Below are 25285 nucleotides of genomic sequence, written 5' to 3' on the forward strand. Positions count from 1 at the left end.
AATCAGAGCGGCCCTTGCCTCCTTACGTTTTTCCCTGTTTTCCCTGTACTGCTATAGTCTATTTTACCTTTTGTTTCCCGTTCAGACTTATTGCATTTGTTTCAATACTGTTAATTCCTAACTATTTTATTTATCGTTAATTATATGTATGTGCAGGTGTATATGTTTTAATGTTAATGATGTGTAATTCATTTTCAGTTATATCTCTCTCGAGCTTGTGCATTAAGGATGTTCAGATCATGCCGAATCGAAGTTTCCTATGCGTATGTCTATGTCAGAAACGCATACACGAAGCCTTGTCTGGCAAATCGGAACAGGTTTTGGAGGCGTCTTACAATTGATCGTTTGGTACACACTTTCCGTTCGCTTATAAACCATACCTTTAAAAATAAAATATTTATATTCATTTTCTTTGACTGACATACCAATACTGTAAACGAACTACTTTTTTTTATTATTTTTGCGGCAGACAGAAAAGCACGAAAATGTTACTTGCGAAATTGATTTACATAGCATTCGTAATTCGTTAACCGACAAAATTAATACCTGAAATTATATGTACTTGATATAATCCGCGAAAATTAATACTTATACAGTAATTAATTATAGACTTAAGATCATTTTATCACATTTTACAAGGAGTATAATATATCTGCCTCTACATAATTATAATAGAAGTGAATAATAATATATATAATATATGGGATAATAAATGGGTTATCATGAATAACCAAAATATGATCACTCATACCAAGAACGCATTAAGATTGAATTCGTGTGTGGAACAATTTCTTGTTTTATTATGATATTAAAAACTTACATTTTAAATATCATAACCAAATAAGAACATACTTGGTATTCGTGAAGGTAACGGTTGTGCTATTCCTAAATAAAGATAATATATAAGAAATTGGGAATTCCTATATGTTCATATAATGTATTAAATGATAATTATCGAGGAAAACAAACCTCAAACCAGATGAAAACAGGGATATCGTTCCTAAGTATCATATCTTGATCTATTTTTAATGATAGAGGTAAAGGAAAAACTCATGACAAATCCATACAACAAACGCAATGACTTCTTATTCACTGGAGTCAATTTTACTTTCATCTGTGTAAACATCTCTTCGAAAAGTAATCTTTGGAACCAATGCTTGCATTAGAAGTATTAATGTCTCAACTCATACGTTATGATTGAGCTTACTGAAACCACACGGACATGCTCCCATTTTCAGTGAAGTCCTGGTTGCTCATTTACTTTTGTTTCGTTGTACGTACTACATGTAATTTGGCTACTTCATAATCTTTGTTGTGTGCTTCGCATTTTATCACATATACCCTCTTCCATCTTTTAGCAGTAACATGATATCGGAAAGGTATTTTAGCATTAATTGACAGCTTATTTATTTTAAGAGCTTACTCAATAGTGTGTTTACACTTGTTGGTGATCTAATTTGTGAAAGTATGTACTTTTTTGGATTGGGCTTTTACGCAATTTGTTTCAATGTAGTTCTTTTTTTAATTCTTTGAATAAATATTCTATTACACGGTGGCACGTTCTTCACATTGGTATCGAAGTACGCGGGAACTGGCTAAGGCATGTTAGCAGTCGCCATAAAATAGAATAATATAAAGAAGGAGTCCATATACAATTAAGACACTGGTGGGTGTGATTCATATTGTAGAAACCCCCTCTGAAATATGATGTGTTTTCGGTCTACGTACGCTGTGTTTTAATGCCAGGATAATCCTTTCAGTCCACATATCTTTTTATAGAAAATATACATTGATCTCCCGCTAAAATCATTCATATGAAACCAAATTAAGGTAACTCTTACCAATAGCAAATTGCATACACAATTAATATACTTATCTTTTGCAACAGCCGATTTACTAACTTATGGGTCTGTAAATGTTTCGGAATTAGAAATAGCAATGAGTGTGGTGGGATTTTTTTATTGCCTGAACCAATTACAACTCTTATCTGACTTTTTTTTTATAAAAACTACTACTTAAAATTATAAACATTATAAAACCTCTGCGACTTTTATAACGACGTAACAACTTATAAGAATTCAAAAGACAAGAAAATATCCAATTTAAAAAAAAAACTCATAGTAAAACATCATTTCAGTGATTTTTGTTAGAGTCAAAATATATCAAAAATTGGTGATTTTTTAACACGTTGTATTACCTACCTCTATGTTTATCAACTTTACCAAATGTAGATCTTTATCTAAATTTGTATCTTTTTTTCAGATTAATTTACGCTTTACGACCCTGTCACACAATAGAAATATGCTAACTCAGAAATTATAGTAATGGAGAAAATCACAAGCAGACATTTGTTCAGTTGACCTGCAAATTTCTTCCATTTTTCAATTTCATCTTCTTTTATTGTCTTGTCAATCGGTTCTACAGCATTGGCGGTCTTGTTTTTCCACGTAACAACCCAGTCGACCCATTTCGGTGCCTGTTGTGTCTTCTTGACATAGAGATAATGAAGAAGTAATATACAGATGGTGATCAAAGTACTAAATACCATTTGTAACAATAGAAATGTGTTAAAATGTGACAAGGAGTCAGTCGCCGGAAGTTTATCGGTAACCATAGTCATGAATACAGTGAAGGTCAGTAGCATCGTAACAGAAAACGCAATTCTGTCTGAAGAATCGAGTGGTAGAAAAAATACTAGGAGGTTTGCCACACTAATAATGTATACTGGGACTACAAGGTTCATTACCATGAATAGTGGAATACGAGCAAGTTTGATAGTGTACAATATACTTGACTTCTTCATGTCACCACAAATAACTTGTTCCGACACTGATCCTTTCTTGATCTTGAATTCTGAATGCATTTCCGTGTCTTGGATATCTATTCCTGTATTGGATGGAATGAGTAGCAAATCACTTAGCGGTTCCACAGCGACGATTTCAATTTTGCATCCGTGGATATCAAACGGAAACTTGGAAACATCGACATTGCAACTTGTCTCCCAGATACCCGAGCTGGTAATGCTTGCAGATCCTTTGTTATTATAAGTGACATAAGTCATTTCACTGTCAAAATAGTTATCAAATTTGTACATTGAGTGGTAATTAATACTGTTGCCCAAAACAACCTTTGGAACCCAAACATCGTGGATAGACAGCTGGATCATGTCAAGGTCACCATGATCGGTTTTATTCCACATGATCATTTCGTCTTCCCAATTCAAGTTGAAGTATGCCAGAAATGTAAATACTCCCGACTTTTCATTGAAATCTATCACCGCTTTGATGCAAAAACTGATTGTTACATTCACTTGATCTGTGCTTGAGAATCTTGGCTTTACATGCCTTGAATAGTTCGACAGAACTGTGTCGTATAGCCTTCTTGAGCACTGATAATTCATTGCACCACATAATTGTATGGTCAACATCAGCATTATCAAAGAAAAAACGGAACACTTCATCTTTGTCATTGAGAATAACTTACAGGTCCTCTGTAATCCGTATTGTTCTGTGAGTTCGACTAAGAACGATCTCCAATTAAATACTACATTGGACGTCATAACTTCACACAAAGAAAACCATTCAGAGTTGTTGTTGGTTTAGATGGTGATTAAGGGTAATTGTAATTACTTAAATTGGAAATTCTATAATTGCTTCTTTCATATTTTTGTTATTTATATATGCATTGTAAAGGTAAAAAGCTGGACATTATTGAACACATCATTTATTTTGTTGCTTGTATTTGAAACTCAATGCGATAGTAATTACTTTTTTCCATTACAAAGAAATTGAGTTATGTTCAGATAATTCCGCAGTTCTATTAAAAGAGACAAATAATTCAGAATGAATTTTTTCCTGATCGTCCACTTTACCGACTCATCGCCTTGAGATCGTGATAAAAACTTGTTGACTAAGTGTAATAATCTCCAATGTACTATCTTTGAAGATAAATATTAAACTGATCCACGAATACCTCTCTGGGCTTCACATGCCTTAAATAGTTGTGTCAAAAATCCTCCTAAAGTACTGATAATTGTGAGAACCGGATGCATTACAAAATGAATTGTGTGGTGTGGTTTGTTTGTTGTTTTGTGCATTTGCGACTACAAAGGAGGGTAGTAAATGCCTAAAAGAACTAAGAAAAAGACTATTTTACTCAACTGCAGATTTCATGTGCCTTACTACAGTCCGGAGATGTTGTTCATTAATGTGTCTTTGTGTCGTTATATTACTTTTAAGTTTGATTTTGAAGAGCTTCCTGAGCTTACTTGAAGGTGTGTCTGAAGGTGTGTCTACACTAAAGAAAGACCTTTTGGTAATCCCTGAAAGTATTTACTATGTTGTATTTAAGTAAATCACTTGTATTTTTTTTCCGCTTCACCACACCTTTCAGCTTGATTTTGAAGAATTCTCGTGGTCCTGTTACCCTAGATTTTATTACTTTTGATTGCTTTACATTACAAAAGTCAGTCAGTATTTCCGTCCGTTTATGTTATTGTTCAGTGCCGAGTTTCATAAAAATCTCAAACGAGATTTTCTTCAAATTCTTGAGTTTTTTCTTGAATCTCCAAATAAAAGTTCTTTCATTAGTCCAATTTCGAGAATTGTCGTACAAATGTATTGTGTCACAGTTCAAAATTTTGGGTGTTGTGAGTGTACTCTTCTTTTTCATGTAGAAAATATTGACAAGATATTCATCAATAGTATGAAACGCATGCATTGGGTTTAAATATAAAGATTTGTACCCAGATACCTTCTAAATGAACTCTCAATTTTGTGTAATGATAAGAAGTATTTTAATTAGTAAAATGTCAAGATCGGTGGTATAAACTACGCTATAAATGCAGAATTTCACGTTCTCCGTATATAATCTAACGCATATTGTGGCCAGTCAATTACTAGTAGACTTACGTAAAAATGACCCTCTTGAGTTGTTGCTAAGTATGATTGATATGACTCAGACCAATTCTGGTACGTTTTAATTCCGGATTATAATAGTCAATGCGCATAGTCTGTCAAGCTTTCGACATCTTGCATCAAGACTAGTAGATTTGAGAGATGATTTAACGGGGGTTATAACAAATTTTAGTTAACAAAACATTAAGGCATGTAAAAAGAGAGGATTTGATTTGTGGTTTAGCTAAAGAATAAATTATAAGTTTGCCAAAACTTTGAAAAGGACTACAAATGCTTAACAAATGGTAATGTTTGTTTCTTATATACAAGAAGGCACACTGAAGGATTGCGATTGCATTAATTGTATAGATCCGATGAAAATGTTGGTTTTGAACCACAACATTTCCTTTCTATCAACAAAATGAGGAGTTCATAAATAGTGTGTCAAGTTTTATGCGGAGATCCAATTCATTTGGAATATCTGACTCAAAAGGTCGATACATTATGGTACTATATTGATGGTTTAAGAAGAAAATTGATGTTATTCTTAAAATTCTCTGGTTATCAGTTTCTCTGGGAACCCCCGCCTTTTGCTGCTTTAATATACATAAGTAAAATCTAACGACACAGAAGTTATAGTTCTTTTTACTGTTTCAATTCATTTAAACGATATGTATGAACGATGGTTTCAAATAAGACCAAGTACCAAAAAATGTTGATCGTTGCATTACTCCAGAGCAAGATATAATGTGTAAAACAAGGAGTCTTGGCTATTGAAAACAAAGCAAGCAAGAACTATACCAATGATTTTCAAACCTATGTAAGGCCGATATTGTAATACTATTGTTTCACTTGATGCTACATGTAGCAAACAGCATTTTGCTTTACCATTAGACTCAACGGGAACATAAACTGAACACACAAAGCTTGAAGTTAGATTGACAACATTAAAATATTCATGTTTATCATAAGCATGTTAACTCACATCCAAGCAACAAGTATTTGCATCGATACATATTACTTATGTTTAGATGTCTTCACAAATATTCAAGCCTCTGCGAAGTCCCTTGTTTTAGTTCATTTGAAACAGAAAACATTAAACAACCGACAAGGTTACAAAAAACTATTCCAATATGAAACATGTCATGTTGGTTGGTATACGAAGGGGAACAAAAAAACATTATCGGCAATACTATCCCGTCAAGTGGCCGGTGAAATGAAATTGAAATACCCTTTTTCTGCCAAGATTTTCTCTTAACCTGACAGGCTTAAAATCAATTAAGTCACAAACAGTATATTCATAACAGGTCTGTGTGAAGGATACGGTATTACCTGCCAGAACGTTCAATACTTATACTCGCCCCAAATTTACTACAGCTTAACTGTTCTTTCGACATTTATGTACTTTTAGTAACAATTTTGTTTCTTTTGAGAGAAAGTGTTCTCAGTTAATAGCTAATAGGCTTTTCAAGCCGACAAAAGTGTTGCTGATACAAATAATCAAACGTGTCTTTGCGGTGCAGCTTTTCCCCCATTTCAGGACATTTCCTGGTTCTTTTTTACAATAAAATGAAATTATTTTTGTTTCTTTTGGCTTGCACTGGCATTTTTAGGACGAATATCGGAGTGAAAAAAAATATAAAGCCAAATGAATTAGGATGCAATAATAATCCACTTTTCATAATGTGCAATACAATCAACTTTGATGAAATAATTAAGTGTTGTTTCTGCAATTTCTTTTATTTGCATTGATTGCATTATTGATATTGTCTTTTTTTTCAAAATCAATACATGCTTTCCGTTTCTCAAAAAGGTGATAGTTTATGTTGTAGCCAAGCAACATGAAATTATAGACAGGTTCAGTGATGCTCTTTTGAGATAGTAATATTCCATGTTTATTACAAATTTTGTCAAGAACTGGTTATATAAAACTTAGGCGTACCCCCAAAGAACTTGAGATAAAGGATACTACAGACACTGTGGAGTCTGCCTCATATCTTGACCTACACTTAGAAATAGATGATAAAGGAAAACTATTGACCACTACAGAAGTTTTATGGTAGTCATCATGAACTCGTGGATCGTTATGGTGTATCCATCTGCACCATGAAAACTGATTTATTCAACGGGTCATAGTTTTCCTTTCCTCGTTTGTCTACCCCGGATTTGACTTTTTATTAAAAACGGCGAGTGTTTCTAGAAAAGCAGAGAATGCTTTTAGTGGAGTCCGAGTTGCTCATTTGATTTTGTTACTTTGTATGTATGATTCTAATTACTTTATGTTCTTTGTTGTGTATGTCTGTTTTCCATGTCTGGATTACTTTCTTTTGATTACCGCTATAACCTTGGTTCCTTTGATTACTCTTCCATGTCTGGTCTTTGTCCCTGGATTACATTCTTTTGATTACTGCTATAACCTTGTTTCCCTTGATTACTCTTTCAAAATGTGTTTTTTTTAATATTTATTTTATAATTTCGCATATTGATACCTCAAAGGTCAACGTCGGCCCTTCATTTTGAACTGCTAAAATTTGAAAGTTATTGGCATGTTTACCAAAAACTACTGTGGACGGCACTATTTGCTAGTTTTTCTTCAATATACCGATTGACTCTTGAATGAGACTAAAATTGAGCTCATCTGGGGTATAAAGGATTTTTCTTACCAGCAAAGGGAAGTAATTCATACAAAACTGATAAAACATTTTTTGTTAAAAATGTTGATTGACATTTGACCCCATTGTGTCAGAGACATGACCAAAATCGATGCGCGCGACATCGATATTTCGATAGGGCTTGAAATAAGCTTTCCATTGATATATAATTTTCCGTATTATATTCTGGTGTATTAAATTTTCAAAAATCGATAGCCTACTATCCTACTAAAATCCATTTAACTACCGAATCAATTAATTGAATATTTTGTTTTAGGTCAAGTTAATCAGTCGTGGTACAATGTACATACGTCATGAAAATATTGGGATTAAGCTTGGTGCTGATTTGTTTAATACCCGGTGGAAATTTGGATAGGTGTAAAATGGCATCATGTGTTAAAGGGTAATTGAAAGTTTCATCAAACTCCATAATCGGCTTAAAGAAAGCTATTGAGTGAGAGATGCGCCCATGGACGAAAAATGAAAAATTCCATGTTTTGCACCAGAAACTCCAAAACTCGATCCAATAAAACACTAAGTGGCAAATGCAAATTGGATCCAAGCGATGACGAATTTGCGAAAATTTAATTTTTCTGGAATTTCCGATATTCTATTCACCAGTTTTAGGTTCAGATCTTTGTCCCTTTCAATATACAAATGAAAACTCAATGTTCTGAATCATGACGCCTTAAAGTCATATGAATTCAAAAGAAAAAACACAAAGAGCAAAGAAGTGCAAATTGGCATACTGGTATAGAAAGTGCAATACCAATTCGTTATTACACAAAAACCTTTATTACCAAAGACTCGTTCGACCAATGTTCGATAGCTTTTTGCGAAACTTTTATGACGCTTTAAGTAGCACTTTTTATGATATTTTGTTTAAATTGTCATAGTAATCAGAAATAAATACTAGGTTTTTCATAAACCCGTGTTCTTAGGAGATAAATAATATACAGAATGCAGTGCAAATTTCAAAATTAAGGAAGATAACTCTGTAAATGATACTCCAATACAATGGCATCTATTGAATTATCAATGTTCATTATCACCCTAGAGCAGACAGAATGGAATGAATTACACATTTCTCAATATATACCCATAAAACAAACTAATTACAAATATAAAAATATATGAATATATAGCCTTTTTTGGGGTGTATCACATTTTTTTCCATTTTGTATGATTCTTACTAAGACAACTACTTAAATATCGCCGATAACAATACTCAGCAACTCGACCCTGTCTAGCACTTCTGAATACGATCAATTAACAAGCCTGAACTTGACATTAGGTACCAATGAAAAGCCATATGAACTGTCCAAAAATACGAACGTGGTTTCATGAACTGTCGTAAGTTGTGAATTTCATCAAATTATTTAATATATATAAATGATTTGGTAGATAAAATAACCATATGCTCGCACAATCAACACAACATACATCCAAACAGGTTGAAAAACGAAACTACGAAAGCAAATAGAAATGAAAACAGCTTTTATTTTGTTTATTAGTTCTTTTTTTCAATGTTTTTTCAATGTTTTTTTTTGTTTTTTTTGTTTTTTTTTTTTTTGTTTGTTTTTTTTTTTTTGGGGGGGGGGTGATATTAATGGGTAATTTCTAAATATTGATATTTGGAAGGCGTCCATTTTTTATTACTTCGGTATGAATACTCAAAAGCTAAACATGGGCAACCAGTCACGTAACATGGGTAACAGTTGAAGGTTGGTCAAGTCTTTGGTTATTACAAGGCACGTAATGGCTGCTCCAAATAGGCACACCTTCACAACAGAAAAGGAAAAGAAGAAAGAAATGTTATAGTTTACTTAGAGGCGAACGGAACTTAAACAAACAGAACTGTCTCGTGTTTATATGTATACAGGTAATTTCAGTGAAAAAAAAACTAAGAAACATGTTACGGAGATATACAAGATATTGCAATTTACATCATTTACCGTTTCAAGCTTTTCTCTGTGAAATATATCTTCTCATGTACAGAAGACACAAACCTTTTTGTTAGTTTGATCAAGATGATAAAATCTTCGTTAAATGTCGCCAAATATGTTTGTCAAAACAATAATTTTATATTTCAAAGGTTTCTAAAAATACCATCGTCAATTTTGTTGAGGTGCATCATAAGTACTTCTTAGTTAAATCCTAATGTTATGAATCGTGATATTTGGCAATGTGTTTTCCCTTGTTGCAAAAAGGCAGATAAAGCTTAGAGACGATTAGTTGTTTTGGAAAGCTGTATCTTGTGGAAGTTTAAAACATAATCTTTAAAATATGAGCACAATGATTTATTTAGCAATACAATTCATTCAGTCAATCCACTATCAGCAACACTCGTTCAGAACAAATAGAGAGCGAAACATTGCCGTGTTATAACAACTTCCACCCAAAAATGCTTCGGTACTAAATTTTATTGTTTCATGGAAAATTATTGGATTGACGAATTCCTTGAACGCTGACAACATGATAAAAAGGAAATAATTAAATAAATAGATAAGCCATAGGTGCATAACGATAATTGTGCGTTTGTTTGTAATTAGTGATAATCTGTACTTAGTATTTTAAAAAAAAAATTGCTGAAAATTAAATCATTAGAAATATTTTTAAAAAATGCTACTATGTTGGATCCCAGTCTACTTTTATTTTGTGCAACCACGTATGTCATCTACACAATTCATCATTATGACGTCAAATAGCTCATCTGATAGCCCAACTGATCATATGATTCAGAATAAGGCATGGAGAGAAGAATCTAAACCCATCAAATGAAATAGCTAAAAAAAATAAGCGATCAGTAGAAACAGACAAAAACATAAATTACTTTCTATTTCGTTATTTAGTGCCTTTTGTAAAAGTCAGAAATGCAATGATTGATTAACATATTGATTAAGTAACAGTACAAACAAAGTAGTACTCATCCTTGTAATTCTGATCAAATTCCTACTTTCAACTTTGAGTACTACTTGAATGCATTGTTGTGGCAAAAATTATAGTTATGGAAAAATTGACATCCAAAAACGTTATTTATCCTGTAAGTATTTATCGATAATTTGATGAGTTTCCATTATTCAATAAAGGTGAATAGACCTCATTTTGAAGAGAAAATAATTTAAGTTTCCAAGAAAAATGTTTCTATTCACCTATTGAGCCGGTTAACAAGTTTGTGTGTTTGTAGGTTATGTTCTTTAACTATAAATATTGAAAAAGGCTTTTTTTTGTTCGATTATACACAACGTGATATTCGGATGACTGGAATTGATTTTGTTAGGTACAAATGCTACAGATTTCGGCTTTGACATTTTCAAGGAATTTAACCTGAAAATCATACGAATTTTAATTCAACGTTTTATATATGAACGAAATAACAATTAGACGTTTTTACAAAATATCAAAGTTTTAAAAAGTAATACCGGTGTTTTTAAACACAGTATGCACGTTCTCATATAAAATATTGGTGTTGTATATTTATATTAATCTTCGTATTATATTCGAGAACAGCAAAACTGTTAAAGACTAAAGTCTGCAATAGTTATGCACTAAGACTGCAGCGATAACTATCAATGGGTTATTTGCGCCCATCAAATCGAGATTTATGACAGACGATCTTCAAATAAAACACAGTTCTTCCTTTCTAATACAACTATCTTATCAATTCGTGACAATTAGCAATTCTATGTATTTTATCTTTTTCACATGCTTAAGGAATTTCGCTTTAATGGATGTACGTATCTAAAATTTATAATTATAATGCTGTCAAAACATTTTAAAAGGTAATTACGGTTATATGGCCACATATTTTACAGACTAGGGGCTTGTGGTTTCTTTGTTATGAATCAACGAAACGTCATTGTATCTCTATCACATAAACATAGATAAACAATAAAATTCCAAACCATATATTTGACATATTTTTGTGGCAATACAAAGCTAAAACAATGTACATTAAATAAATAAACGATTACAGATATCAAACCGAAGAATGAATTTGAAATATCCTGTACTTGTTACAAAAATAACATATAATAGATTAAATACCTATCTAGAACATAATTATTGTAACGTTTCCGAGCGGTCGAGACATGGTTTTTGTGGTGGTGTTACAAGGCTTATTTATATTCTTTCTTTCTATCTCTTTGTTGGGTTTTATGATTTGGCACCCTCTGGTATGGTTTTGGATACAATGACGGAAAATGGTGGGGGTGTTGAGATTATTTCTCAAATAAGAGTCGAGTCGAGGTTTTAACGTTCGATTTGATAAATTAATGTAACGACATAACAAAATATTGAGTTAGGAATAAATAACACAAACGTATATATATATATATATATATATATATATATATATATATATATGCGCTTGACTGTATTATCGACACTAAAATGGAAGTAGAAACTATTTCAAACGGACCTGAATCCTGACATCTTGCAATAGGGTCGTCTAACGCTGTACTTTGTACTGGTGGTGAACTCTGTAGTACTACCAAATCGCCAGTTACGTCATTGGACCTTTTACCTATTTTACCAATATCGGAAGTGATAGTGCCTATAATTCGGAAACAAGTGTACTTTACTTTATGTGCTTAGAAAACAATAGAGAGTTCCGAAAGTTAAAAGAATTAAACAAAAGTCCTGATGCTTTTTCACTATCATCCCACTTATTAATAGCTGCTTCAAGCTTAAATTGTACGAAATAATATTCCCAGTTACTTTCTCCATCATATACTACGGGCATTTCTATTTTATTGTTTGATTTATTGGCAATTGGAACATTTGATTGGTCTAACTGAAAGTGTGTGGTCGATCCTGCTAACCCCAATTCTGATAACAAATGATTGTAATTTCCAACCGTCGGCTGTCGAAGGAATTGCTGTTTCGTTGTCCCCATACTGACACGTTCTGAACTCTTAGTTTGGAGTTCTCCCGGTTCGGTTCGATATTCTGGGTATAAAACCGTCCGATCTTCTATCAGACATAGACGCCATGGCTCGTCTATTCAACTCTAGTCTCCCTGAGTCTCATATATCGCATCATAAGAAACTGTCTGACCACTACCATACAAATGGCTGTCACTACTTGTAACGTTTTTCGAGCCGTTAAGGCATTGTTTTAGTGGTGGTTACACGGCTTATGTATACTCATTCTTTCTATCCCTTTGTTGGGTTTCATGGTTTGGAAATCTTTGGTATGGTTTTGGATACAATGACGGAAAATGGGGGGGTGGGGGCCGGGGTGTTGAGATTACTTCTCAAAGTTTAACGTTTTAAACTTTTATCTAGAGCTTTATTCTTGATTTAATCAATTAATGTAACGACAAAACAATCGAAAATATTAAGTTAAGAATAAATAACACACACACACACACACACACACACACACACACACACACATATATATATAATAACTAAAATCTATCTATAGCATACGAGGATGGATAGCGATTAAAGAAATGATGGTAATTTGAAAACCCTTTTCTAAATATATGCGTTTGGCTGTATTATCAACACTAAAATGGAAGTGTACTTTACTGTATGTGCTTAGAAAACAATAGAGAGTTCCAAAAGTTGAAAGAATTAAACAAAAGTTGCACATGGCGGAGGGTTTAAAGTAAATGTAGTTCACTACAAAATAATATGAACAGAGAAATCAATAACCATCCTCGCCCTAAATTACAATGTAATACACACTAAGGTATTATTGTAATATAGACATCAGTTGAATATGTGCAATAAGTCACACATGTTAAAATATATTGCATTATTACATGGATATGTTCCCAGTGTAATAAATTTCGATAATTCACACTGTGAAATAAATTCGGTAATTTCACTCTAACACTTTCTCCCGCCAAAATGTCACTATGATATCAATCCGCCAATCACAGAATTTAAAATTCATGTTGAAAGTATCGATAAATTATGAAGTAAATTCTATATAATAAATAGGATAATCAATTGGTGAATAACCTAAATATGATCACTCGTGCCAAGAACCTTGAGGATTTAACTCCATACATACCAACCTTCCGCTTTAGGCGGTAGTCTATCAATTTTCTGGTGTTTCGACAGCCTACCGACTTCAGAAACTTTTCTACAGATTGCAAAAATGATTACCGATTTTTTTTCATCTTTATTTCATTCAACTCTATGTTATGGTCGAGTCCATAATGTGACAACTTGCCATTACTGGGGGAGTTTAATAAAGGGTGGTGAAACGCATGTCCGACATAGTATATACACCAACCTTTTCACTGGCTATTTTATATGCACCAACTAAAACGTTTATTGGCCCGCTAGATTTTAAACTTGGGAAAATCTCTGATACAATACAAAGATGGGGGATGAAGCCCCAGAAATGGAAGTCCAAGTTATGAAGCATTATGACAATACATTCTAGTTCTCATGGACCGATAAATTCTCCTTCATAAAGGTCTCACGTAAAGGAAACATGTATGCCTTTTGTGAATATTGTCGGAAAGACTTAACCAGAAACCAGCATTTTTCTTCATCGTAAAAAAAATCGGGGAAGTGGGCAAATATTATGAACAAAATGGTAAGTTTTCACTCCCCTTATCAGGTTCTTTTATCCTCCAAAATGTGCCCAGGATACCCCCCCCCCTCCTCCGACCCCCTACCACTTTTGGTTCCAAAAAGGTTGGCATGTATGTAACTCGTGCGCGGAACAAGTTCCACACTCTCGTTAAATCCAGGCGTTCTTCGGCACTTGCGATTGTATTTTAGTTATTCACTCTTTCAAATAAATTATCCTATTAATATATGTATAAATTGCCAGGTTTAAAAATTATATCAATGCATATTTTTATACAGGTAAATAAACAATTCGTATTTCATAACCGACATAGCAGCTATCATAATACTTAGAAACTCAACTCACAGGTTTTTTTGTTGATAGAAGTAGTTGATATCAAACGCATATGGTTGTGAAATCTGTTTTTATATATATTATTTCAACAATTACATAGCGAATCAACTAAGCCTTTCGAGTTATTTGTGTATTATTAGCAGCAGGTGGAATGCCATTAGCCTTGTCGTTTGCATCCATTTCTTCATTTTCTTGTACCCTAAAATGAAAAAAACAACTTAGCGATGCAACAAACAGATATTTACAATATGTCATCTTTACACTAGTTTAAATCATATACAAGAAGAACTCAGAATTAATGAATATCGAAAAAGAAAGCGATCCAAAACAGCACTGAGAAGTTCTCAGTTTTACAAAATACGGAATAGAGCCTCAGTGTTTCAGGGTTTTGCAAATATGGTTTACAAGTTGTTTCTTTTATTTATTGCGAACAATAAATAAACAGTATATATTCTGAAACATCCATTGGGTGGCACATACAAATTTTGTTTTAAAAATGCTTTCAAAAATTCCATATCGCAGGTGTATCTTTTCTCAAACATGAATGTTGGTATTTGATTGACTACAACGGTTAAAGGAAATAAATTACAAACAGCATTGTAATTCATTAAAAAAAAAGGAGATTACTCTGTATTTTATGCATAATTTGATTTGTTTGTTAGGGATCTTTAAAATCGTTTTTTTTTTTAGTCATTCATTATTGATTAAAATTAATCTTCATACAATTTGACGTACACATGATATAAACCTTACATTGGAACAAAAAACGAAACAAATCAGTGAGATAGAATTAACCATTTGCCGCCAATATCATAGAAGCTGCCTGGTTTCTACCTATACAGTCTCTTAAAATATCAATGAACAAAAGATTACTGAATTGTGTTGACCTATCCATCCCACAATTTGGCAAAGGAGGCATGACGAAAACTGGGAATGAGAATTAAATACAGCTGATATTTTTTTTTTCAAAAAGGACATACATTAATGTATTAAAGTAGGTATTTATGATTTGGTTGCATTTTGGATCATATAAACAAGCTTTGAATTATTATTAAATTCCATTTGTTATTCTGGCAAGGATAAGAAAAAATAGTTTTATTTAAAGTGCCAGACATTCCCATTGGTAAGTGATTCATGGTGTAGCAAGTCCCTCGAACAATTTTTTGCTAAACGTTTACATAATGATAGTCCTTTGTCTATTCAGATTTTTTTTTTGTTTGGAAAAAAAATACATTTATCTCCACTGAATTAAGCACATCAAACCAAAACAAAAACGATAACCGTTGCAGAGTGTCTTTTTTATGTACGATCTATATACCTTCTTTTTTCAGAAGCACAACAACTAAAACAAAAAAAAAGTGACTTCGGTTGATTTTTGACATTAATGTATCACTGCTATAACGACTGCTATTTAATAGACTTACTTTGCAACATACATGTTTTGAATAGAGGAATAAAAGTGTAACTATCGCTTAAGTTATATCAATTGTAATGGGACAGTTCATCCGAGTCTGGGTGAAAGTAAAATTTGCTTTGCATCATATTAAGTACTTTCATGGCGCAACCAAAATCGTAGTAATTTTAATGTATAAGATTTATTTTAGATTGTGATGACTACTCTTCCTTTGTAAAACAATTATTGAGTTAAACCGACATGCACAGGTGGCATCATAATCCATAATATAAATTAATAGGTACTTAGATTGTTATATTGTGAATATAAAATCAATAGTAATAACTTGTAATCTGTTAAAAAGTTAATTCAATTATTCCATTTTAATCACGTCAATTCGCATTTAGGTTTTGGACAATTTCTTTTGCGCATGAAATCTAGTAGTGCGACTATAAACTTTTGGTATGTGACGTCACTTTCACTCACAACTCTTAAGAAGATCAGGTGGCGTCACAATTAATACCAATCTTTTGAAGAATATTTTGTCATGTGATAGTTATTTATCAATACGCTAAATAATAAAAAGTACAAATAACCGATGTACAATCTCAACACACAAAATACAGAAAACGTAATTAAAACTTCAATTTGACGAGCATGAACAAAGTTAAAGGTTAAAATCAGGCACTCTTCAGAAAAACCCAAAATGTTTTCTTAAATATTCGAGGCTTATAGAGGAGATTGATGGCAGCGCATTTCTACTTATATATCATTATTGGTTATGCATACGTTTCTCGTAATCGTATGCATTTTGATATTTTTAGAAAAGGTGGTTAATAAGAAATCTGTAAACCAACTAATAAATTCAAAGAGTTATTAAATGAAACTTTACACGTGCCCGTTATAAATGCCTAATTGTATATACATGTATTTGTGTAATAAAAAAATGATTAAACCCAAACACAAAGGAATTACAATCTGTTACTTGTGTCAAAATGACCTCACGAGGTCCCTATGAAGTTTTCTAAAATTCCGCCTGAAATTAAGAGGTTGGCAGGTTTTTATAAGAGATACATGCTTCGACAAACTATATATTTTGTCAAAAATAGTGTTGGTTCAATATATTGTTTTGATTGGAATATTTAAGTTGATGTAACATGTTGCCAAAATCTTCAACAAAAATTTTGATGAAGTCAAGTGTTTTCCACAATCAAACAAATTTTGATGTTTAAAGATAATACATTGAAAAGTTTTGTTCAAGTTTAACATGTGTATACCTCTGAGAATCAGTTCAGTTGTGACAACGACCCGACATGGAAAACAGATATACACAACAAAGAACATACAGTAACTAAAATCATACATACAAAGTAACAAAAACAAATGAGCAACTCGGACTCCACTAAAAACTGGGAGCATGGACCAGGTTCACCGGTAGGGTAAGCGTCCTCTGCTTTTCTAGAAACCCCCGCCGAGTTGCAATAACAATTCGTTTAAAAACTATATTCTACGAAATGGCATTGAGGCGTACCTTTCGGCCCTGGTTTCGATGACAACGCTGCACTGGTGTTTATTATTTTATTTGTTTATTTATTTATTTATGAACTTAATTTATTATTAAACAGTTGGATTTAGGTTTCTTATGTAAATATCTACCAACTATACAGGTCTACAAAATACATCTTGTCAGTTCAAAATGAAAACGAATCTACGGAGAGAAATAAACTAATCAACTTGCAATCCCTCAGTTAAAATAATTGACATTTTAATCTGTCAAAAATGGCAACTATACATATCAAACTTTTCATGTTAAACCAGAAATCCCTATTTCGCACGGGAAAACCCTAATGCTGGACAGCAAATGTCAATCTTTGTTTGTCGGCAATGACGAGGATTTAAAAATAAGAATTTTCAATTCAATACAAAATGTTTACTTTGAAGTTATCTCTTATACATATCAAGAGTATTTTTTATCTAAAGATAATGTTATACACTACACGCAATACGATTTCATAATCGGTACAAAAGAAATTATATGTGAAAATACGATATTCCTAGACAAATTGCCAAATTGACTGACTTTTCTTCTCTTTATAGTTTTCATTCTTGAATTATAGAAATATCGATTTGATAGCGTGAAGCAAAATCTGATAGGCGGTTTTAAAGGCTCTTTTTTAAAGCAAATCACATATTTCATTTCGGATGTCTGAATAATACAGTATTACTAGTATTCAGACAAAAAAGTCTTCTGACAGATCTTTTATGAGTACAATGATAACAAAAAGAGATCAATTATTTTTTGGTATCGCACTCTCAGTACTAAAGTACTGATGTTGTTTTGGAGAAAAGAGAGAAAAAAGATTAATTGTCATCATCATTTATGAACCCAGAAAAAAATGCAGATGGCATTCATTCTTGCAAATGGTGATTCGAGGGTAATTATTAAGCTTCATTTTGCTTTTGTAAAAGGGTATTTTATGTATTTGTATTTGTATTTTTAAGTTATTTTTATTTATTTATTTATTTTTCTTGACCGTTTGTTTGTTACTTGATTTGGTATAGTTATATTTAATTTTCTTACAATAAAAAAAGTAATAATAAAGATGATTAACGGGTAGACTGACACCTTTAGAAACGTGCACGTTGTACCTAGAAGAGTAGTTATCGTGTATATTTACCTACTTCTTAATGATTAAACAATACACCAATAATCCAATAATAACAAGCAATGAAACTGCACCGACTACAATTCCGACAATCATACCTGCAAAAGATATTAATCTTAATAAATTTTAGTTGTCCTTTATTGTTACGAACATAGTAATAAAGAGCATTTTCTTTGTGCAGTTTAGTACAAAGACGTTGTTTAATAGCTTATTGGTATTTTGTTTTTAGGGAACTTGGGCGTGTCCACTTTATCAATGTAGCAGATCTTCTTGCACCAAGGTCAAATATCATCTTAAAAGCAATAAAATTTTAAAAAAGACATGTTTACACTTTACCTATATAAAGTTTGTCCCTAAAAAGTGTTAACGGCATTTTTTTACTGGAAAACAGCGATGAAGTGAATAGTAGTTAGCAGATCAACGAAATTATATGCATTTTGTAATAGCCGTAAGTTTTTCACAATTCTACTAGTGAATACTTAAGGAATTACTGTAATATTTTTTCGGTCTATGCACCAAATTTTGTAATGTGACTATGAAGTCATAAACTTTATAATTTTGTCGGTCTATTTGAAATAACCTAAATGGCCGCTGTGCACACTTGAAAATAACTTGCTACGCATGTTATTCAGTGTGCCCCACGTAATTGAGGTTATTTCAAATAGACCAAAAATATAACAGTCATTCCCTATCAAAATCCAACAAGTAAATTATTACAAAAAAGTTGATGCCGTAATAGTCACATTACAAAATTTTGTCTATGAGAGATCACGGACAAAATGTTTCATCCAATCAGCGCAAAAAGCGTGTTACTAATGAAATTACATTCTCTCTATTTAGATATTATGTCAAGACCATTAGAATAATGATTGAGTTTGGGATTGTATGTTTCTATTTTTAGCAAAATACCTATATCTGGTTCCTCTGAATCACCACCAGAAGTAGTACATTTAAAGTTAGGAGCCACACAGGGTCCGCCGATGGTGCATATCTTTTGATGTTCAGGACAGACGGTAGAATTCGGACCTACAATATATATATACAAGCTGACAATATCAAAGCTTAAAAAATTAACTTTTACTTTTCCTTTTTTGAAATCTCGCCTCTTTTAATTTCACCGGTACATGAAGAGCCTTCTTCTGGATTTGATCTGTGAATACTACAAGACACTCTTAATTTTACATTGTGAAGATCATTCAATAGGTTGCCATTCCCAAAATAAACTGTTACTCTAAGCAAAAGACTTTAACAACTTTCTTTATATTTAAAGACTGGCAAAACACTAAAAGTAGTATTAAATTTCAATGTTAAAATTTTAATTCGTGATCGAAGTAAGAGGCACATACATTTAGTTTCGTCCGAAGTATCGTTGCAATCAATAGAAGTTTTGTCACACCAATATTTATTTGGTATACATTGTCCATTTTTACAAGCCGCCTCATTTGCTAGACAAGCTCCACATACCTTTAAAATAAAACGCGCATATACATTAAGTGTATGATTGATGATATAACAGTTGTCTTATGATGCCTATTGTTGAACACTAGGCCTTTGTTGGAATTACTTTATACCCAATCATGACTATGCATCTTTCATTTCATTTGAATTACAATACATAACTAAATTTTGTACTTTATAAACGTTTACCCTACCGGTGCGCCTGGTCCATGCTTCCAGTTTTTAGTGGAGTCCGAGTTGCTCATTTGCTTTTGTTACTTTGTATGTATTATTTTAGTTACTTTATGTTCTTTGTTGTGTATGTCTGTTTTCCATGTCTGGTATTTGTCCCTGGATTACATTCTTTTGATTACCGCAATAACCTTGGTTCCCTTGATTACTCTCTCATAAACAAGAAAGACAACACTCTCTTGAATCTATAATAGGAATGCTATTAATGTTTTCATTATCATTGTATTATTTTGTCTGCATCTTTTAATTGTTTTTATCGCGCTAGACGTCTTACAATTAGGCTTCTGGAACAGGGTTATAATGTACAAGATTGAAGGCATCACTACAGAAGTTTTATGATCGTCATTATGAACTCTTGGGTCGTTACGGTGTATTCATCTGCATGATCAAAACTGATTTGTTCAACGTGTCATGGTTACCTTTCCTCTTTCGTCTACCCCGGACTTGAGCAACTTGGCAGGTGTTTCTATAAAATCATAGGACGATTACCCTACTGGTGCACCTGTATGTATTATGTAATTACTTTATGTTCTTTGTTGTGTTTGTCTGTTTTCCATGTCTGGTCTTTGTCCCTGGATTACATTCTTTTAATTTCCGCTAGAATCTTGGTTCCTTTGATTACTCCTCCACTATTGTTACCCTAAAACGTAAACACTTTCAAATATGTGGTAAAGTAGTTCATTACAAAGTGGCAACCCCATTACACAAAAAGTTGTGTTCATCTTTTGGATCTCGTCCGTCTGTTTGACGTGTTAGAAAGCAGAAAACAATTTCTTCTAAAAGACAGACACTCTCAAGCACTTAAGAAAGTGTAAATCATTCCCATTCCATACACATATAATCATACCAGAAAGCCTATTCCTACTTTTTACGAAAGAGTCAATTTGGCCATAACAAAAGTATTGTTGGCTTTAAGATCAGCCATAAACAAAGACTACTATTACTCTATAAGATGTTTCTGTATCTACTACAAATCAGACCAGGGAAGAACTTGTGCTATCACTGACACATTGTTGATTCTGTTAAGTAAAATTGCAAATATATGTAATATATGAGACAGGTGTAACCTGTAAGATCACGAAGTAGAATATATTGATTTAAAAGGAAATGCATTCCTTTTACACTTTTACATCATCTTCAATTTATTTTCTTCGCAATTTGATAAAACTTTAAGATGTTAGCTGAAATCGTATCAGTCGGAATACTTAGCTGCGATCATGCACCACTGAAGTTGCTCATTCATTATTTTTTATATATTTACAAGTTGCAACCATTCAAATCACTAAACATAAAAAATGGTGGTGGCTATAATTTGCAGCAATTGGGGCGTCTTGCTCACTGGAGGTGCAAAGGTCAATGACATACTGTCCACTGAAACGTATATTTCGTATCCCATTCTAATGCTACTGCGTACCATTACGAAGACTTCATCCTCTATAAATTATAGTTAAAGTATTATTTTCAAACTTTTCTATAGCAAATTATATTTTACATGGTCACGCCTTGGTGGGCTACAAATCATAACATTAAAAGCACAGGTTCCATTACCACACAGAGTGGTAGTACTTAGTGCTCTGTCTGAAATTGGGACTTGTATAATCAAGGCATACTGAAATTAATTTCTAACTTTTCATATTCACCTGTCAATACATATGTCCATTTCTAAAAATAGCTTATCAATACAATATGGATTAAAACAGTTTCTCCTGTATTTCATGCTAAATAGTAGTATTCAATTAAGACTGCGATATGTTTTTTTTTTTTTTTTTTTTTTTTTTTTTTTTTGTTTTTTTTTTTTTTTGTTCATTTTGGTTGTTAACAAGTGAACTTATTTGCATAGATTATTGTTTTGGTCTCAATATTTCAGGTTTTAAAAGAACCATGTGAAAATCAGCTATGAAGTGCACATCTTATTTAAGTGAGATGTTTCACTGAAAATGGAGGTTAAATTGCTCAGAACCTAGCTGTAGTTTCCTCTTATAAAACAAACTGATGGCGGAAAATTGTTTTCACCAAGGAGAAACTAGCACTACAAATGTTGCAGTGTAGTTATTGGCAAGTACTGTGTGCAGACTTGATAATCTATAACCAGTCAATGTATCAAAACATCAATCTAATAAGAGTAATTACAACTCACAGGAAAGAAAAAAAACAAACTGGATGGACCCTTATCAGACAAAGATTTTTATACTGTTGTTAAAAAGTGTGTGATATATATGTACATGTATTTGAGAAAAGAGAAAACTCTAGCAGTAAGCATATTCTGTGAAAGTTTTATTACAAATTATATATGGCTGTAATTATTGTAGGAGGCATACAAATGATTGGATTTCTATGCAAAATTGAGAAGCTTAATGCCATATAAAAATTATGAAAACCAAGGAAAAACCAGGCAGTATTACGGACAATGAAGGTCTGTTAAATTATACCCCTGTGAAAAGCATGAGTTTACATGTATATTGTTCATGCGGTAGTATGGTTTGTAATGCATGTACTAGGAATATGATTTTACATTAACTAAAAAATGTAAATAACTTTCATAATGAATCTTTCTCTACTATGAATGAGAAAAACATCATTTCAACTGAGAAAACTTTTTTACTGGTGCAGACCATATACAATGCATGCACAATATGTATATGTATGGGATAATAGGTTATTTAAGAAAAGAACCAATCATACAATTACGTTCCATGAATTAAGATACAAATTGTGTATGTATTTACAGTTGCTGTTTTTAAACATGCAGTGTTTGTTTACCGATACAACTTTTTGAAGATGCGGACTACATGTACATGTACATTTACTAGTAATTTGACAAATATTGCGTATTAAACTTAGTCATCTCTCAGCAGTATATGCTATCCTTAGTTCATATTTTAAGTAATGTGTTACCCACATGGTAGTTTGTTTTAGTATTTATATACATATACAATATTTGTATGTGCTGAAATATTAATGATAGTAACGAATCTCCAGACATGTCATGATCATGTTTGTATTCAGTATGTGCAGTCATTAATATGATAAATACACTGTGTGCTAGATTTCAGTCACATTCTTTACGGAATTAGATGTTACTGTTTTATGTGTTTTAGGCTGAGAGATTTCTTAATTTCATGAAAAGTAGTTTTACATTAAAATATTATATATGTGCAAACTTATGTTTACAGCATAATTTATTAAATTGTCCCCCCCCTTTAAAACGAGTGAAGACATAATTTCACTGAAGTTAAGAGGAGTCATCAAAAGACAAAAGACAAGACAAAATTAAATCTTTCAGTATTACTTTTACAAGTGGCTATTTTCAATCCAAATTTTCTTGTTATGCATTTAGTACAACTTTAAATTTATCTATGTATATGGGCATACATGTAAAAAACCCTCTTTTTTCATCATTTAAACATTTTAAGTAAGCTAACTTATTTGAACAAATACAATGAAAGAACTGTGTAAACGAGCATTAACTTGAAAAAAATGCATTTTATGTAAGATATGCTTTTTAAAAGATATATAATTCTTCTTTCGTGACTTTATTATTTTTTTAGAAATATGCAATTTCACAATTTACAAAGAAAAAAGCACTAAATCCTCAGAACCCGAATAAAACCTGGATATGATGCAAAAATTAAGACTCTACCTTCAATTGTAAAGTATTGAGAATGAAAATGAGGCGTATATTCTGGTGGTTCATTTTTTATTATTGTTTGAAGTTGAAAATTGACACTATTTGGAAGTTTTTTTTTCCAATTTAGAAATTCATCCTGAAAGGAAGATTGTATTTTAGTATGAAATGGATTGAATGTTTTTACAGAATTTGTCATGTGCCAGCCACTGCATGCTTTTTGCGAGGACACCCTCTTAAATATAATATAACAATCAACCTTCTTTAGTTTTAACTGATGTACATGTCTGTTAGATAACACAGCAACAAAGGTAGTTTGTCTCCAAAGAAGTCGCAACACCGTTCAAATAGTTTAATTTGTTTGACATATTTGGACAAGCACTCGTCATTTCAATTCTTACATGTATTTGCATATTATGGTCAATTTTATAGAAAACCTGGCAAAGTTTAAAAAAATCTTTTTTAAGAAATTTAATTTATCCATAATCATTAACTGATATCAGCATATATAACAGTGAACCCAAAACCAACTATGAATCCACGATTCAAACTTGAAAATTGCTAAAAACGTTTGATATGCGGTATTCTGCATTACCACTTAAAACCACCGTTTTTGTATAGTACATCGTTACGACCCTAACCCAAAACATTAATATCCAAATTATTAAAATATTTTGTTTATTAATATATTTTGTATATTGCACATGGACAATTTAAGCTATTTTACAATACACAAAATTTTTATCATAGCCAATTCTTATAAATTAAGCATTTTCAGGTTGATGTTAGTATTATACTTACTGTTGATGTAAACATAATTACTAATCCAATGTAGGTTAACTGTTTATGCATGGCCTTAGACTGTTGCTAGAAAATCTGTAAAATTCAACTGTTGTAATCGTTTTTCAAGCTGCAAATAAAGAAATTTCAGAACGTTTTCTGTGGCGTTCGAGTCAAAATATCGAAGAGAAAGCACTCAACAAAATTACGTTTTCACAAAAATACAAAACAAACTAAAAACATTTCCAATTATAGTTAGTCTTTTAATCTTTAACCATCCAAAATACATTTAATATTGATCAAACTAGAGTTATTATTTTATTACATTCTTCTTGACATAAAAGGAAGAAAAAAGATTTTTTTTATTTTGTGAGGTCGGTAAAATTGATATTTGGTGTAAGTCCATTTGTTAAATTACAAACTGTTTTCGAATTAACCACACAGTTTATTTATCCTGTCTCTCCATGTTTTGGCAGTTAATGTATGTGGTTGTTTCGTTTAACAAAAGTATTTTTAGTTATTTGTGAAAATTCACGCTTTCTCATCTATTCCAATATATATACTTACTTTGTTTTTGTACGTATCCAGACAAATGGTTGTGTCATTCCTAAAATTAAGAAATTGAAAATTCCTAATAAATCAAGTGTCTGGAAAGGCCGACAACGATAACAAGGTTTTTATATATCTTAAACGTA

At 32.1% G+C, this 25285-nt stretch overlaps 2 protein-coding genes across 6 annotated transcripts; both read right to left on the bottom strand.

Annotated features, from left to right (window-relative positions):
* Nucleotides 1-265: 265 nt before the first annotated feature.
* Nucleotides 266-25285, bottom strand: LOC148607797 (uncharacterized). Of its 5 annotated transcripts, XR_015915268.1 has the most exons (7): nt 25158-25282; nt 24612-24720; nt 19843-19960; nt 19406-19522; nt 18513-18594; nt 11967-14636; nt 266-380 (listed from the first exon to the last, which is right to left on the bottom strand). XR_015915268.1 is itself a non-coding variant. In XM_088545718.1 (6 exons), exons 2-6 carry the CDS (start codon nt 24660-24662, stop codon nt 14546-14548), a joined length of 459 nt encoding a protein of 152 aa, XP_088401844.1. In that variant the 5' UTR covers nt 24663-24686; nt 25158-25285; the 3' UTR covers nt 9134-14545. The 5 variants fall into 5 exon arrangements, 4 of the variants coding, with proteins under 4 accessions (XP_088401844.1, XP_088401842.1, XP_088401843.1 ...); XM_088545718.1 differs by lacking the exon at nt 266-380 and having other exon boundaries at nt 9134-14636; nt 24612-24686; nt 25158-25285; XM_088545716.1 differs by lacking the exon at nt 266-380 and having other exon boundaries at nt 9134-14636.
* LOC148607798 (neuronal acetylcholine receptor subunit alpha-3-like) lies at nt 1944-3495 on the bottom strand. Its single transcript, XM_088544969.1, has one exon. It carries the CDS (start codon nt 3467-3469, stop codon nt 2276-2278), a length of 1194 nt encoding a protein of 397 aa, XP_088401095.1. The 5' UTR covers nt 3470-3495; the 3' UTR covers nt 1944-2275.

The sequence above is a fragment of the Perna viridis genome, chromosome 9 (assembly GCF_037379345.1).
Source record: "Perna viridis isolate PV_CMFRI_1.1 ecotype Kerala chromosome 9, ASM3737934v1, whole genome shotgun sequence".
NCBI classification, from domain to species: domain Eukaryota; kingdom Metazoa; phylum Mollusca; class Bivalvia; order Mytilida; family Mytilidae; genus Perna; species Perna viridis.

Bases quoted from the DNA above. Each gene is read 5' to 3' on its own strand.
- LOC148607798 (XM_088544969.1), bottom strand. From the start codon at position 3,469: ATGACAAAGATGAAGTGTTCCGTTTTTTCTTTGATAATGCTGATGTTG.
- LOC148607797 (XM_088545718.1), bottom strand. From the start codon at position 24,662: ATGCATAAACAGTTAACCTACATTGGATTAGTAATTATGTTTACATCA. The intron at 19,961-24,611 runs GTAAGTATAATA...TTTATTTTAAAG, and splicing joins TAATTATGTTTACATCAACA to GTATGTGGAGCTTGTCTAGC. The intron at 19,523-19,842 runs GTATGTGCCTCT...TATATATTGTAG, and splicing joins TACTTCGGACGAAACTAAAT to GTCCGAATTCTACCGTCTGT.